This window comes from Gymnoscopelus braueri (assembly GCF_963280865.1).
Source record: "Gymnoscopelus braueri genome assembly, chromosome: 13".
Lineage (NCBI taxonomy): Eukaryota > Metazoa > Chordata > Actinopteri > Myctophiformes > Myctophidae > Gymnoscopelus > Gymnoscopelus braueri.
Window position 1 is genome coordinate 31,690,513 of NC_137615.1, and position 17,949 is coordinate 31,708,461.

The window sequence follows — 17,949 nt, forward strand, 5'->3', positions numbered from 1 at the left end:
TTTTTGGTTTGGGCGGGATACTGTGAGGACACTGTAACCTGTTGTTTTTATGAATATTACAGGATAGTTGTATAGGTACATACTTTTGTATACGGTTGTTCTATATTGATGGTGCTTCTTACCCTTGTATTGCTGTATCCGACACTACATTCCTTACACTGTATCTGTAACTCTAACTACTGTGCTGCCTCTGGGCGAAATTCCCCCGTGGGATCAATATAGGCATCTAATCTAGCGTGGTTAACATGGGATAATTCATTTAGGGAAATAATGTGTAAAAATGTTAAACATGTTTAACACATGCACAAAATCACCTACCCCATTGTGTTTATCTTTCCATTCCCTCAACATACAGAGAAATTTGGATTGTGGATAGGTTATGCTCACACCACTTGTAAATGTATACTCCACTTGTAGAAGATCTTCAAGCTCATAACACATTGCTAGAAGTATAAGTCAGGCTTCACAGTGGCTAACAGGACCACTGATGGTAATATTATACTGTTATTAAATGCAAGTTATTAAATGCAAACTTTAAACAAACATACACAGAGGCTTTTCTTTCATACAAAATGAATCACATTTATTTCCATGACAAGTTAACAACCTAATACTAATAAATAACCAGACCTCATGAAGACACAACCGGCATGGTAACTGTCAGAATCTGAAAGACAAAGAGAGAAGTGATTGATAGAAAGAAGATATCAGATGATGTCTGAACAGTTTGCCCAACATTGTACAGTTTCAAAGATAAAACCCAGGATTTATGTTAATGAATGAGATGATGTTTTTTTTTTTTACCCATCGGTAAGGTAGAGTATGTTAAAACAATATAAATAGTACATCTGCAGTGGTTGGAGGTGGTGTAACTACACTTAGATAAGACACCTACTGGTTCATGTATGTTGATGTTCAACTTCATGTTATTGCTTGCTTTTGTCAAAAGGCCTTTCCATAATTTTGATGTTGAAATGTTATTGTTGATGCTCAATGTTTTTATTTATTTTACACTGCACTTTTTGCACATGTCATGTTTATTGTTTATTTATTCTGTTCTTGAATTAGATTTGCCTTTTTATGTAACATGAAGTGATATGTAAATAAAGTTTATATAAACATAGTTTAATAAAAGGTAGGATATTCTTTGGTTAAAATAAGTGTAAATAGCTCTATATTCTGATAGCACCTACAGCTATAGTGTGTATGTTCTCCATGTCTCTCCAGCTCTTTATTTAACATCACATTTATTTTCAAGCCGGGATACCAATTGTATCCAATCAGTAGAGAGAACTCACACTGGATACAGATTAAACAAGTGAAAATGGAAGTCATGACACAAATAAATAAATGACAAAATTTAAACTGGAACACTATAACATTCAAGTGGATAAATTGGTACTCTTTCCTGATTGTAGATCTGCTATTTTTGAAAATATGTTTTTTTTAAACCGAACATTTGTAACTCAAATCTTTCCTTTTTTGATTTTGAGATGGGGGTCCGCAGCCAAATACATATCTAAAAATGACACCCAAAACAATACACAACCCTTTTTCCCCCCTGTAAGGTTGGGTGATTTACCGGATCAGTCTTCCTTCTATTGTACTTGAGGAAGGGGGGTATAGCTCGTTCTTAGAGTTGCGAATGCTGTTGTACAGTATGTGTGTATTGGTGACTTTGTGACATGTTTGTGTGTGTGTGTGTGTGTGTGTGTGTGTGTGTGTGTGTGTGTGTGTGTGTGTGTGTGTGTGTGTGTGTGTGTGTGTGTGTGTGTGTGTGTGTGTGTGCGCTAACCTCTGTGTGTGTGTTGTACTGGGCCAGGCTGTTCTCCTGGTCAATGAGGAGAGGGTGGAAGATGTCCAGGTGGAAGAGAGATGGACGAGCTGATAGAACAAGACGATCCTCACCTACATCCAGGACCAGAGAACTACATGAAGACTGGAGAGGAGAGGAGAGAAAATTGAGGTCAGAAAGAGATGGGAAAAAAAGAGTGGTGCAGCAAAGGAGAAATAATGGAAGAGAAGAAGGGTGAGGAAGGGGAGGACAAGAGAGGCAAAATAATTTAGACAACATCCATGGAAATAATTCGTAACGTGTGTATGCATGTACATTGGGTGTGTGAGAGTGCGTGCATTAGTGAATGTGTGTGAGATTAATATTTCTTTATTGGCGGGGGGGGGGGGGGGCAATATTACAAAACATACACAATTTCAAGAGTGATTCCTTCTGTTGTCCACCATTTTTTACATTTGAACACTTTAATTCAAACATACTTTGTATTATTTTATATTATTTTTATATATTTTTTATAAGTCAATTAGTTTGATTAACTGTTGCACCTCTAGAAGGCTAGAACCCATCTTTTTGACGACTGAGAGAAAACATTTTCGTTTCCACGACATGCTGTAATGTGATTTACTATGTATCCACTCCTGTATAGTGACATGCTGAATGTGATTTACTATGTATCCACTCCTGTATAGTGACATGCTGAATGTGATTTACTATGTATCCACTCCTGTATAGTGACATGCTGAATGTGATTTACTATGTATCCACTCCTGTCAAGTGACATACTGTAATATGATTTACTATATGTATCCACTTCTGTATAGTGTAATGTCATTTACTATATGTATCCACTTCTGTAGAGTGACATACTGTAATGTGATTTTCTATATGTATCCACTCCTGTAGAGTGACATACTGAAATGTCATTCACTATATGTATCCACTCCTGTATAGTGGGGCCTCGGGAAGAAACTAACACTTTTTTGTGTGTATGAGTGTGTCTACGTGTACTTTGTGTGCGTATGTATTGTTCGATTGCATGTGTGTGTGTGTATGTGTGTGTGTATTGATTGCTTGTGTATATAGCGCGCGCGCGTGCGTGCGTGCGTGCGTGCGTGCGTGCGTGCGTGCGTGCGTGCGTGCGTGCGTGCGTGCGTGCGTGTGCGCGCGCGCGCGTGCGTGTGTGTGTGTGTGCGTGTGTCTCTTACCACCCCTGGCAGTTGTATCTCAGCAATGAGGTACTCTGGTTCACCAACAGGGGGCTCTACTAACAAAGTCAATTCAGGTCTGGGTGGAGTGACAAACAGGGAGAAGAGCAAGAACATAATGATGAGTGGGGGTAGAGAGGACAAGACAGAGAAACAAAGGGAAGACAAGGGAGCAGGTTGAAAATGTGGCTTTGATATTTGGATAGAGAGGAGAGGTTACCTTTTTGCCAGGGCAGGAGGAGTGACCCTGGGAAGTGGAGACAATAAGACATATGAACAAACTATATTTGTCAAAGGTCATTCAGTACTTATCACAACGATCACAGTGTTACTTGACAGGGCTGTATTCTAACAACAACTAAACTCGCCCAATCAGGGACTGCTCTGTTAACCCGTTAAAACCGGGAACGCATCTGTGTAGCCACTTGGACCATTATTTTATACTTAGGCTATTCAAAAATAGCACTATGAGCTTGTAGATTTGTAACTCAAATCTTTGCTTCTGGGGGGTCCCTACAACAAAACATTTTGAGATGGGGGTCCGCTGCCAAATACATATCTAAAAATGGTTTCTAAATTCTAACAGTATGTTGCTATATCAGTGGTGCTCCAACTTGTCATGTCAAGGACCACCCAAAATGATATGTAGCACAGAAGCCCTTCTTCTGTTGCGTGCCAAATAAGGCAACACCAGACAATGTCGCAATCTGATTCCCTGGTCATTTTCCAGAGTTCAGATGTGAAATTTGTGTTCTGGAATAGAGATAAAGAAACCTCTTTATGACCTTTCTCACTATCTGGCCAAACGTGCATTTTTGGAGGCATCTCAGAAAGTAATGGTTGGATTGCCATGACATTTGCTGTACACAATTATACTCCTAACAGGAAGCAATGTATTGATTTGTATTGACCATGGCCTCTAGCACCACCAAAGGGTCTAACTTTCCAATGAGTTCTACAGTAGGTCTTTCTTGGTGGAGATCTGCATCTACAGTGTTTGACACTGTTACACAACATCCTGTTTGAGCCCTGACTCGCAATTTTCAAATACCACTGTTTTTACTCACACACTCTAGCAGCACACAAGGAATGTGTGAGTACGACTTGTAGATAGATAGGTTGTAGATAATTGCACATCGGAATGGTGTGCAATAAATCTTATCTTATGCTTAATTCCTGGAACATAGGATTGATGTTTGTGTTTGAGTAATAATGAATAGAGTAGCTTTCCATTTACACACACACACACACACACACACACACACACACACACACACACACACACACACACACACACACACACACACACACACACACACACACACACACACACACACACACACACACACACACACACACACACACGTCTTTGGATCATTCATACAGATACACTGAGACCTCAGCAGCATCACAAACAGATAATCAGTGAGAATAGTCTGTGTGTGTGTGTGTGTGTGTGTGTCTGACTTTAATTATATCTCTTATGATAAGATCTTATGGTACTTGATTTTTTATTTGCCTTGCTACAGTATAATCAGGTAATAGACAATGCATATGAATTGGCTTTGACCTATTCATAATTTCGCTCTGAGATTATACAGCACCCTGGCCCTCATTTATCAATGGAACGTAGAAACCAGCTTAAATTCGAGCCCAGGAGTCATCTTACGACGGGGCTCACCAGTGATTTATCAAAGGGTCGTATCCTGCCAATCAGAGCATAAGAATGGACGGTGTGTCGATTAATCTGGCGGCTGCAACCGATCACCTTCGGTTGCAGCCGATTTTACGACAACTGGAATGCGACCAAAAAAAACATGGAAAGCCAATAAAAGAAAAGGCAACTTCCCCGCCTCACTGCCTATCATCTCTGTGTCCTCACACACACACACTTGCATACAAGCCCAACTGTGTGTGCATTTTGGCACACTGTGGAAACTGCAGTCCTACAGTGTTTGCCAATAGGATTATCATGCATTCTGTGATGGTATAATCTTTGTCAAATAGTACATGAATGACACCAATCACATCGTCATTAATGGAATACGTTTTGTATATTAATTTAACCCATTACTGAGCAGTGTGCAATGCGTGCTCGAGTGGACCACGTTTACGAGGTCATAATCTGAACGTTTATGGAGTGATTGATGAATGCGTAAACATTAATGGAGACCTCACTTTCCATGAAAAGATTACAGCGGCGCCGGTCCCGACTCCCGCATGTAAGCGCTCGGTCTAGGTCTTAACTGAGCCAGATCTGCAATTGTATAGATCTGAATGACTGTTAAAGCACTTGTTTAAATGGGTGAATGATTAAGCACCTAACGTATAACATTGCAAATATAGATCGTTTTAATAGCTTGATTTGAATTACTTGTCATTAAGTCACTAAATATTTAGCCGTGTCCATGCCTTTACAAAATGTTATATTTTCACAGGGATCATTTCTTTGTGTGTTCTATCACTCCAAGATATACATTTTGGAGTGGATACATGATATCCACGTACACGTCCTGGAGACCTGAGGTGAGATTTGAGCGGGCCGTACGCTCAAATCAAAATGACGATGGAATGATAAATCCTGAAAGGTTACGGTGATCTCAGCGTATGCTCGTTTTTCAGTCTGAGCAAGTTTGATAAATGAGGGCCTTTGTGTTTACGCTTGCACAATGACTGCAAGCCAAATGGAACAAGGGGAGAGCGCACAACTGAATGCGCCCAGGTCCTGTTGGGTCTTTCCACTATAAGAGGACTTAAGGACACAGAATAATGTTGAAAATACATGAACAGGGATCACACCATTTCTTAATAATATTCAAAGACATTTCCAGGACACTTTGTGTGTCCCACCCATATCTAATATATATCATCACCTTTCAGACTATTACAATTATTACAATTATTTTGAAGAGAAACGTAAGAAAAGGGATATTTATAGGTCGGGACACGACCCATTGTTTGGAAAACACTGGTGTAGTTGATTAATAGAAAACACTGTGAAGCACACCGATATACTGTACTACTGCATGATCAAACTTTTTTTTATCAAAAAAGAAACAAGGGTGGACTCTGTTCCATGGCAATCCAGTAGTTTTGAAGATGGACACACCAAGCGACAGACATACCCAGCCTTGAGCCCTGCCACTAGCTAGGCTAAAAACAGAGAGAAGGACCTACTGTGCAGGTAGTTCTTGTATAACAGGTCGGCTCTTGGTACGGATGTTCTGCTCGTTCACGGAGCCAAGGAACTTCCTGTTCTTCAGAATCTTCGAATCTGCACAGAACATACGCAGACACGCACACACACAAAACTGGCTTTAATCAAGACTTGCATAACACCCTACCCTATCAGTCTCGTGGAGTCCATGCCTTGTTTTACATTTCTTCTTAAAACACACTTTAATAAAGTCGCTTTTAATGCTTATTCCTCCTCATTTTAATTTACAGAATTTACCATGTTTTTTTAATCCATCTCAATGTTGTGTTGTGTATTTTAATGTATGAAGCAGTTTGTAACACTGCTTTGAAAAGTACTATACAAATAAAGTTTATTATTATTAGTTTTATTAATCATACTGTATCAGAGTCATACCTCAGGGGACGCTCACAATTTACAATTTAGGCATTTAGCAGACGCTCTTAATCCAGAGCGATTTACAGTAAGCATCAGACTGAGATCCGTCGCTAGAAATGCATCGCTGTGCGTTCTTCAATTGCACAGCGTGTCGTGTTTTTCCAGTGGTGTTTAGACACCGCCAGGAATGTGATTGGGCATGTGGTTGTCATGGTTACATGTGTGTCTTTATCCAATCACCTGGGTGTCCAGGTGCTCGTGATTGGTGTTGTATTATGACTCTGCTGGTCCTTCAGTAAACTGTCAGTGTTTGCACTGCACTACCTTATTGTATGTACAGTACCCCTACCCAAACTGGCGCACACATAAAAGTCTAAATATTCTCAAACTTCCTGTTTTGATGGCGGTAGATGTGGTAGGAACGGTGGGACAATGTCAAATGCAAATGAAAGTTTATAGGTTATACTCAAGACTCTGCTTGAATCTTTTCCAGTGATTAATCATTTGATTACCCTGTTACAGTGGCGCGTCCACTCCACAAGTACACCACACTGTTTAGCCAGAGGTGCTGCTCTTGCCAAGGCGTTCTGTAATCATTTATTCTGCGCCTGTAGTGAAGCGTCTCAGCTGTGACCCCCCCCCCATTAGGTTTAAACAAACTGTCTCAAGCACATGCACGCGAGTCCTACCTCTGCTGAGCTCCAGGTTGTATTTATTCTCTAATCCCTCTAAGGAGACTAGAATGAGGAACTGCTGAAACAGAGTATCTTTCTGGAACGAACACACAAACACACACACACACACACACACACACACACACACACACACACACACACACACACACACACACACACACACACACACACACACACACACACACACACACACACACACACACACACACACACACACACACACACACACACACACACACACACACACACACACACACATATTTGAATCCACAAATTACAATTAATTTACAGGGAAACGAATGTAAATGGATTGATAGTTCATGGCACCTAAGGATACACATGGCACCTTCTCCTCCACACAGACAAACTGCCTAAAGACCCCAACAGACTGTAGGATATTTGACCCGATTTCACTGTCGGGATATTTTTTGGTGATCGCCGACAAAACCACCGATCTCAGTCAAGATCGGGCGTTCCTCGGCGAGGTGTTGATCGCGCAGTGTGTAAGGTACTCCGAGAAGATCCACCCCGATAAAGTGCGGTCGGCGAGGGGTTCCCGATGAGTTTTAAAGTTCTAGCATGTTGGATATTTGGGGCTGTCGGACCCGATCTAGAGCCACGCTACAGCCAATGAGAGCACATTACAGCCACGCACTGTGGCTAGTCCTCCCGCATAGAACCGCAATATTACCGTCCAGACAGTCCTGTATTAAGTTAAACGTTATAAAACAGATTGAGAGAGTGAGCACGCCTGCTTGGCGATGGGGCTGTTTATTATTTGAGAGGAATAGGGCTTGCAGACAGAGAGAGAGAGAGCTGTGTGTGTGTGTGTGTGTGTGTGTGTGTGTGTGTGTGACGCCCGTATGTATCTCTGAACAGTATTGCCAGATTTTGTGAGAGAAATAAGCAACCAGGTCTATGAAAACAAGCCCAACAAAAGCGACTAGGCCGCATGAGCACTTTAAACCTATATACAAATAGAATAGCCGATCTACAAGCTCACAATGCGTCGCAGCTATTTTCAAAGAATAAAAACAACATTAAGAAACAAGGCCAAATAAGCAACTACGCTTTGGAAATAAGCTTAAAAAAAAACCGCAACCACCAATATTTTTTACAAGCAACTTGCTTATAAAAAGCGGAAACGGCAACACTGCTTCTGATCTGAATTGCACCGTGGTTGACTTTTAGAAACGTTTGTTTCAGTTTCAGAGAGAGAGAGAGAGAGAGAGAGACATACAGTCAGAGACTGTATGTCACATTAGCGTCCTGTCTCGGTCTCGCGCATATATCACGGGAGCCTTTCACGTTTTCGTGAGACGTTTGGAATAAAAACAAATGTACGTATTGGGTTGAGATCACATCGTGGTGAAATATCTTGTAATGAGTGAGCCCCTGTCGCCGACCAATCAATCGTGCGAGAACCACAACGATATATATAGCCCGACTTCAAGAGAGAAACTCGTGCAATGTGAAATGCTTAACGATGTATTTCCTTGCCGACCATTTCAAATGTCGGGCAGTGTGTAGGGGCCCTAACACAAACAGCGAGCTGAAACAGAGCAATATTTAGCAAGTTGTTTGGCTTTGCTCTTTGTCATGCCAGCGATTGTTAGGCCACTCATGGTCAGTTTATATACATGGTCCAGGCTTCCAAATATGAGTATGAGTACACACACACACACACACACACACACACACACACACACACACACACACACACACACACACACACACACACACACACACACACACACACACACACACACACACACACACACACACACACACACACACACACACACACACACACACACACACACACACACACACACACACACACACACGATACTTGTACAAATATCAAGACACAAATATGCACCTGGCACTTCTGGAAGAACTCTTGGTTGATGACGACATCATAGGCTGTACAACCCTGGGAACCTGAGCGAGAGAAAGATTACGAAAGAGAGAGAGAGAGAGAGAGTGTCAGAGATGTGTCTATGTACACCTATCTAACATATTTGTTGTCTTTTCCTACATTTATGAGCTAAAATATGTCACTTCACCCTTCTCACTTCACTTGATCTTCTTTGTATAGTCTGGCTAGAGAGTAGTATACAGATCACAGTTACACAGCAGCGCACATTGCTCAGACAAATTAACATTTAGAGGTTAGGTTTATGAGTTCGGGACGGGTTAGAGTCATTTTAAACACTGCCATTTTTATTTAGGCTAGAGGGGAGAGTTAACTTTGCCAGGTTCCGAGCTGACAGTGTGCAAATGATCCCATTAACTAGAACAATGACGCATCTCCAGGTGGTCTGCATGTGGGAGAAAGGGTGAGAGCGGTCGATTTAGCCGCAAATTAACGTCCGGGATGGTATGAAGGTGCCTAATTTCATATTTAGAAAACTTTTCAAATTGATTAAAAAAACGAGACCATTTGGCTTGAATATTTAGGAAAGGGGAACCTTCTGAGAGCTTCATGAGCAAAGATAATCGACTTCAAAATCTCAATATCGTTCAGGCTGACAGCTTAGACACACACGAGTGTTAATGCCACTTTTTAGGTTGCTAAATATAACAAGTTGGTTCGAGTGGACATTAAGAGTACCAATCTCTCAACGTCTGAGAGGTTTCTCTTCTTGGCTGTATTCCACTTATCCATGTCATTAACTTTAGGGGTGAGGTCTCTAAACCAAGAATATTTAAGGGTGTCAACTGTCATTGACACCCTTTACTGGCCCCAACTGGCACATGACACAATTTAAATTATTGTTTTCAGTTGCCACATATTAATGCCAGACCATTCTTATGCTGTGATTGACGAGATATAGTAAATTGTTCTCATGTTTCCTCTTCTCTCTCTTCTCTTGGGGGCAATTAGTACTGTCAACATGTAACGCAACATCTCCATATAGTCTATATGGAGATTATAATCTGGCACTTGAACAGAGAGATTGTGTAGAAGTGATTGTGTTTCCTTGTACATTTAAACCTGTGATTCTGCCCCTAGCCTTTATGTCAACTACAGACTTCCCTACCCTAAAATCATGGGTCTGGGACTGTTATCATGTTTCGTTTCCTCTCCTCGCACTCCCCTCCTTGTCAACATGTTATGTAACATCTGCATTTCAACTCAGACGACCCTGAGCCGCTTTAAAGATTTTAAGTTTACTTCTATTCTAATTGGACTTTACAATCTTAAAATACATTATCTTTGGTAACTCACCAAGTCTGTGCAAAAGTACTGATACAGCTGAGAATCACAATTAAACTTTTTAACAATACTGTCTCGATTAACCAGCCTCTAAAAGGTTTCTGGCACAACTCTGCAGAGTTTTCTCTGTTTATCTATCTCATGTATTATCATTCCCATACCCTGCGGGGATGATTCATTTATTCCTTTCCCAAATGAAAGCCACAGCACACTTACTGTAACCCATGCAGCAAGACTAGGCAAGCCTATAAGCTATACTTAATTACATGCCATAGGGATCTGTGAGGGTGAATTATGATGAATGTAAACAACCGTGTGTGTCATATGTCTAACACAGTGCTACTATCTGCATGCACGTTATGAGTGAACACCATTGATCACTTTGAGTATGCCAATAAATAGCAAAGAACACATCCCCAGAGCCTATGTTAATGGTCTTGAGGGCCGTGTCCACAAAAAGGCTTTTCTGAGCGGTGGAGCGCTTTGGATATCAGTGTCCATAGCGCTTGCACGCAGCTTCTATTGACACACGCAACTTTCAAAAGTAAACCGATTCAACCGTTGCTGTGCTCGAATATCCTGACTTCTCCTGGTTGTAGGCAGGGCTTAATTTGTGCCGGAGCTGGCCGGAGCTCGGCTCCGGAACCTGCCTGCTGCGCTCCGGGAAATCTAGAAGGCGTTCCGTCACCTCAAATGCACATACTGTACAATACATTACATTTTTATTTTAGGCTATTTATTATTAATTCAATTGATTCGATGTCGAGGTCGTAAATTACCAGGTTGTCACTTGCCAGACACACCAAGGATGATCGATAGAGCAGCGCTCCTCTCCAAAAGTTGAACCTTTGTCTTCTTGAAGCACCCAGGGCGCTGCGCCAAAAACAAGAGACGCAGAGAGTGCTGAAGCGCGATGCTTGGGAGCTGGGAAGAGGAGCGCTCCAGCATGTCTTTACCATCAAAATGCATGGCAGGCAGACAGGCACTGGCACGGCAGCTCAAATAACGCAGACATGGCCCCTTATTCAGTTGCTTCCCGTGTGATTGTTGGGCTTGGCCTGACAGATATTGCTAACTGTCTAGTTAATTTACATGCACACAGTGACATACTGTAGGTGCAAGGTGCTGCAGGGATTTAAGGGGGAAGCTGCAGTTAGTGTAAAAATATGTCTAAAAAGGTACACAATTGCACAAAACATCAGCAATTATGTTGCTTTTTAAGGTTAGGCATAGTTGACAGTATGTTATGTTAGATAGTGGTAGCTAGCTATATCCTGTTGCATAGCACTTTCTTGAGGCAGATCATTCTATTTCTGCTCTCCGCTATATAGGTATTGAAAAAGTGCCTGTCCCCAGAAGAGGTGATCTGGACAATACATTGCTTAAGAGAGAAGCCTTTTGGATACCCTAACCCCAAATGACCTTAATGTTCAAATCGAAATTAATGTAATTTTGATTTGAGACCTTTCCTTTGAGAGTGAGTAGAGCTTAAACGTTCACTATAGGCTATCTCAGCCTGGGCATGTTCCCCTCTACCCCGTTCTCCAATGTTTTCTTGCAATCAATTGGGCTCAAGTTGTATTTGTTTTTGCATTGTTACAGATAGCAGACCTGATGCAGTATAAATAAAGAAAATAGCAAAATAGGTTCAGATAACAGAATAGTTACACAGGAGAAATTGACTTACATGTTTAACCACTTAAAACCTCTAGGTTTAGTGAAACGGACCCGAGTTGGCTCTGTACTTGGTCTGCTCTCGTTTCCTTCTATACAAAATCTCTTCGCCAGAAATAGCTGATCTACAAGCTCACAATGCATCGCAAGTAGGGATGGAGCTCATTAATTTGTATTGATAATGACCTTATCGATCCTGTTATTGATCCGAGCTTTTATCGAGCCCACTATTGACCTTTTTTTTTATTGACATTATTTTGTGGAAAGACGTGAGACGACAAATTCTGAACAGAACCGGTATCTTTTTTTATTGGCCAGTTGTGACTGTTTGTGGCTGACCACCATCTAACATTAAATGAAGTAAAACATATTTTTGCCTATCATTAAAACAACCATTCATTAATGTGCAATAAGTGTTAAATGGCTTTATATTATGAATAGTATGCCTATTGTAATAATTACTATAAAATCTCCATGTCTCTTCAGCTCTTTATAAACAGAAATGATTTTTGATCACTTGCACTACATTTTACTAGGGCCTTCAAATACAGTACTTTTCTAACAGACAGAAGGCAAGTGACCTTTTTACTTTTGGTAAATAATATTGAAGAAACTGTTAACTGGTTAATGTGTGTACTGTCACTTTAAAAGCGTAATTTATACTTCATCGTACAACGGTGTCACGCATCAAACAACCAAGCTCTAACCGCGCCTGTTCGCACCACGTTGTGAGCTTGTAGATCTGCCATTTTCGGCAATGATAGACTGAGAAGACGGCGCACATTGAATATGTCACGCTAGGTGACACTAGTCATTCATTCGCAGGGAGATTTTAGAGTTTCCTAAACGGATTATTATCATTTGGATTAGTAAAATTGTCAATGGAGACAGAGAACGAGTGAAACTCTTTGAGTGTTTCACTCGTAACGGCCGTTGTTAGGGGCGGCCATAGCTGAGTGGTTAGTGAGCCCGCCTAGGGAGCCAGAGGCCCTGGTTGCCCCAGGTACGATTCCAGGCCAGGCCAGCAAATGTGTCGATGAAATGAAATATGTCCCTGAGCAAGACTCTTACCCCTAATTGCTCACAGGCCCTCATTGGAAACAAGACCGCAAGGACTTTCATGAACGGACCTGTTAAAGGAATTATCCTTTGTTCCACCGCACATGTAAACACAACGACGCAACCACCCGTACAAATGGACCCTTACGGCCCCCTTAAAGAAGCGATGTATCCAATAGTGAGCCAATAAAATTCCTCGTCCTTGTTTCCCCGGGCAGCGCTGGTTAGCAGGGATCACTACACTTTTAGACCCACATGTTTGTGCCAGCGTGGGTTATTAGATTTATTTCTTGATCGCCTCTTGTTTTGATTGTTTAGACATGACGTCACAGGCCGCTATACTCGATAACAGGCAAGCCCAAAGCTTATTGATACCCGGGTCTCGCTAAATTCAGAACCGGGCTGGACTCGGTTTTCGAGCTCCATCCCTAGTCGCAAGGCGACACATTGTGAGCTTTGCATGTAAGCTTTGCATTTAAATCCAAAATCTGTGACAACAATTGCACCTGTTCCAAAATGAATGCATCCGTTGTGCAACTAGAACAGTGGTTCTAAAACCTTTTCATGTCAAGGACCCCAATTTATATGTAATTTTTGTATATATACACATGTAAAATATGTATAGATACACATGTATAATACGTATATATACACACATCGGCTAAAGTGGTTAAACTGATTTTGATGCAATATTATCTAATTTTGCTGGGGATCCCCTGGAACCCACCACAACTCACTGTTGTCGATCTCTGTGTGCGGCTCGCCAAGGCTCATGGGAACTCGGTAGCTGGCGGGGTCTTCTGATTGGAGGAGTTCCATAAGCTCTTCCCTTGAGAGTTCCGGAGGGGGAGGGACTGAGGCTGATTGACAGATGTTGACGAAGATCTTCTGCTGATCAGCCTGGGACAGGGTCTTGACACATATACCTGAGAAAGACAGAGAAAGCGAGAGAGAAAAAGAATGAGCGGGGAGGGGTGAGACAGAGACAACGAGATGGAGAGAAGGTAAAGACACTGAGATCTTTCAGAAGACTGAGTTTGAGACTAGAGGCCTGTACTACGAAGCAGGATTTGGGGTTCAGGTTTTTAACTCTGGGTTTTCGGGGTTATGGCGGCGGTTCACTTTTTACCGGAGTACAATGCCATGGTGACTTACTCTATGCTGTCCACCTAACCACATAATCGGAGCAGGTTATGTTCAAGAAAGCAGACCAACGTGCTTAAACACATGTTAAGAGAGTGGCCGTGGGAAACACTCACCAGGATGTGGTCGGATCACTGTGGAGTCTGGATTCTCACTTTGTATCTTTCCCATTGTCTAAAACAGAAAGGAGAGACCAAGTAGACTATGTCACAACAATGATAGACAAATCATAGCGAACTACCCACTGTAGTTTGTAGATTGATTCGCGCAAAAATATTCTTATGGCCCTGGACTGTAATAAGTTGACAGTTTTTAGCCGTTTGATTTAGCTGTTCTGTAATAAAATATAAAATTTGTCATTTTACACTTTTCTATTTTTCACTAAACATGAGTATTGTGAACATTTTGAGCACCTCAGAAGCTCCAACGGTTTAGAAGATAGAGCCATGTTTGAAGTAGCGGTCATTTTAAAAGGGGCATGGTCATTTCCGAGTATTTCGCCCCGGATAGAGAATTTCTCATAATTCCTAAGTTGTTCCTTGGGGTCATATTAGCCAAGAACAGTTGAGATAATCTCTCCAAAATTAAGTGCATACATATCTTAGCCAGGTCTTAGACTACTGCAGCTGACACTGCTACACCAATCACAGTCCCCACAAAAGTAGACCAATCACAGCGAACTGCACAGCTAAGCTGATGCTACTTAGCTACACCAATCACAGCTCATCATCTCAGTCATACATACATTGCACACAGAGATAGACAGGAATGCCCACAAACGTCACATCCGGTTTTAGCATGGGGGGAAATATTGAGTTTGTCTCATAGAAACCAACAAGCTACAATGCCGAAGCGCTGCTGTGCTATGTTCTTACCAAGCGACTCAGATAGCTGTAGATGTCTTGGTACGCAACCGGCGGCCGTTGTGTTGGATTATCTGTCCAGTCCTTAATAATAAGGACAATCCATTCCGATGCTGTTTAATTGTCGAATGTGTCGTTCTTTGCCCATTGGCAACAAGGAATCAATGTAAAAATATGAGTTGAAAATCGCGTAACTTCCATTGTCACTAACGAGAGTGAATCAATGTTTTCCCCCCAACGCTGACTCCGCCCCCAGCGATGACACGCTGATGACACTATGCCTTGTCCATGTATAGCTTCTGTCTTAGCTTATCATTGGTGATGCAGGCAAACTATTCCACATTTCTTTCTTTAAAAAAGAAAAGAAATTTGCAGATCTACAAGCTTGCAACCTGTGTACTGTAGATTGGCTATTTTTCCATAAACTAAGTATAAAATAGAGTTAAAGTGATCAAACTGATTATGATGCTATATTTACAAATTTAGCTGGGGGGCCGTGGAATCCCTTCAGGGACCCCTAGGGGTCCCCGGACCCTTGAGAACCACTGCTCTAACCTGCAACCAACGAATGATGTACCACTACCTACCTGTAAAAGCAACTGCTGGTAGAGCTCCTCTTGTTGCTCATACTCCAACTCAGAACCGAGGAGGGAGGAATCTGTCGCCATGGCTACCGACAAAAACAGGTCCAGACAATCAATTAAAGGTAGGTTAAGTGATATTTTTGGGTAAAAACAAAAAGTATTTTGTTAAAAGGTTAAAGCACTATATTCTGATAGTAATCATTGCTATAGAGTGTTTGTTCAGTAACAGGAGTCTCCCCGTCTCTCCAGCTCTTTAATAAACAGAAAATGCATTTTCTGGTAGGTGTCAAAATCTCAGCCAATCAGGAGAAAGTACCAATTTTTAAGCTTAATTTTTATAGTGTTCCAGTTCCAATTTTGCCTGCTCATTTCTTAGTGTCATCACTTCCAATTTCACTTGTTTAATCTATATCCTGATTGAGTTCTCTATCCTGATTGGATAAAATTGGAAATGAAACGAAAATGCATTTTCTATTTTATAAAGAGCTGGAGAGACATGGAGACTCTTTATATGGACAGGACACTCTATAGTAACGAGCACTATCAGAACATAGACCCATTTTGCAATTATTTGAATAATTGCAAATCACTTACCCTACCTTTAATCTGTCACTCAATTCAACCAACCATGTAATCATTACATCACTAAATACTTTACACTGTCATTAGCCCTAAGGGGTTATTATCATGCATCCTCTCACAGCTCACTGAAGATCTGCCAATTTCAAAAGATGTCTATATACATTTAATTTTTATCCATTTGAAAACTTGTGAAATGGGACATTGAATTTGATTCTGTATAATAATGAGTTCTCTCCGTGTTTTGGTACTTTGAGTACATTTTAAGTGTTTTCCTGGTTGCCCCAAGTGTTAACTGGCGGTCCGGAGTCTTTGTGCAATGTATTAGTCCATATCTTTCAATAGATATGTGTTTTAATCCCGTCTGTGGCCGAACGCCATTTCCCCCCTCGTTTACTTTCTTGTTTACCTTGAGTGTAATACCGGCTTTCACCAGATGCGCCCCCTCACTACCACCCATTGAGGAACACAGGGAACTTCCGACAGAATCCAACACAGACGGGATTAAAACACATACTATTGAAAAATACGGACTAATACATTGCACAATCACTTCGGACCGCTAGTCAACATTTGGGACAATCGGGTAAGCACCTTATATATTTGTTTTGTACATGTGCGGAGAAGTATAGGCTTTACTGGTGAAAGTTTACTGGTAAAAAAATCCAAATCGATAAAATGGCATCTACGATAGTCTTGATCTAAGGCTAGTTTATAGCCATAACAGCCCTGGTCCAGAGCGTTCTAACGCTCTGGCTAATAGCCATATAGCCAGTCTAGTTTTAGATTATAGATAGCTTTAGTGCGTGCTAACAGGCTAGCTTTTATTAATATAAGTTGCCTTTTGTAATACCACCCACCTCAACTCCATTAAACATTGGTTTTATTTACCTTCCACTCAAACAAGTCTCTCTAGAAAGATGTTCCAATCCTCACACGCCATGGATACTGTTGTATTTCCTGATTACTCTGACGTCAGAGGCTGAGCCAGTGTTGCCAGATTGTGCGAGAGAAATAAGCAACTAAGTCTATGAAAACAAGCCCAAAAGAAGCGACCGCTCTAACCTAATACATTGGCTTTTTTTTTTTTAAATCGCCGATCTACAAGCTCACAACGCGTCACGATGCAACGCGTTGTGAGCTATAGAGCTGTTATTTTTCAAACAATCTTGGGAAAATAGGAATATTTTCAAATCCACAAAATCTCTTTGGTTGGGTTGGGTCTACAAATGTATATTCATTTGGGGGTCCTTGACAATATTTGAGAACCACTGGTTTAAACAACATTAGTTAACAAGCCCAAAATAAGCAACTACACTTTAGAAACCAGCCAAAAAAAAACGCCAGTCTACTGTACATAAGTGATCTTTGTGTGTGTGAGTATGTATATGTATGTGTGTGTATGTATGTATGTATGTATGTATGTATGTATGTATGTATGTATGTATGTATGTATGTATGTATGTATGTATGTATGTATGTGTATTTATATATGCAGGTATGTATTTACTGTCTCCACTTAAATATATGAACGTATTTGTAAACTGTTGTTATA

General features: G+C 41.1%; 1 protein-coding gene across 2 annotated transcripts; it reads right to left on the reverse strand.

The window, feature by feature from the left end:
* Window positions 1-556: 556 nt before the first annotated feature.
* On the reverse strand, window positions 557-17,356 carry pih1d1 (PIH1 domain containing 1). 2 transcript variants are annotated; one of them, XM_080446164.1, is made up of 11 exons: window positions 17,286-17,356; window positions 15,819-15,901; window positions 14,485-14,542; window positions 13,963-14,151; window positions 9,152-9,213; window positions 7,264-7,345; window positions 6,178-6,274; window positions 3,221-3,247; window positions 3,001-3,079; window positions 1,796-1,939; window positions 557-667 (listed from the first exon to the last, which is right to left on the reverse strand). In XM_080446164.1, the coding sequence occupies exons 2-11, from the start codon at window positions 15,897-15,899 to the stop codon at window positions 632-634; spliced, it is 855 nt and encodes a 284-aa protein (XP_080302290.1). In that variant the 5' UTR covers window positions 15,900-15,901; window positions 17,286-17,356; the 3' UTR covers window positions 557-631. The 2 variants fall into 2 exon arrangements, with proteins under 2 accessions (XP_080302290.1, XP_080302291.1); XM_080446165.1 differs by having other exon boundaries at window positions 15,819-15,904; window positions 17,286-17,339.
* Window positions 17,357-17,949: the final 593 nt, after the last annotated feature.

Coding starts and splice junctions, on each gene's coding strand:
- pih1d1 (XM_080446164.1), bottom strand. CDS start 15,899: ATGGCGACAGATTCCTCCCTCCTCGGTTCTGAGTTGGAGTATGAGCAA. Junction 6,275..7,263: donor CAACCTGGAGCTCAGCAGAG/GTAGGACTCGCG, acceptor TGTTCTGTGCAG/ATTCGAAGATTCTGAAGAAC. Junction 1,940..3,000: donor AGATACAACTGCCAGGGGTG/GTAAGAGACACA, acceptor TCTCCTCTCCAG/TCTTCATGTAGTTCTCTGGT.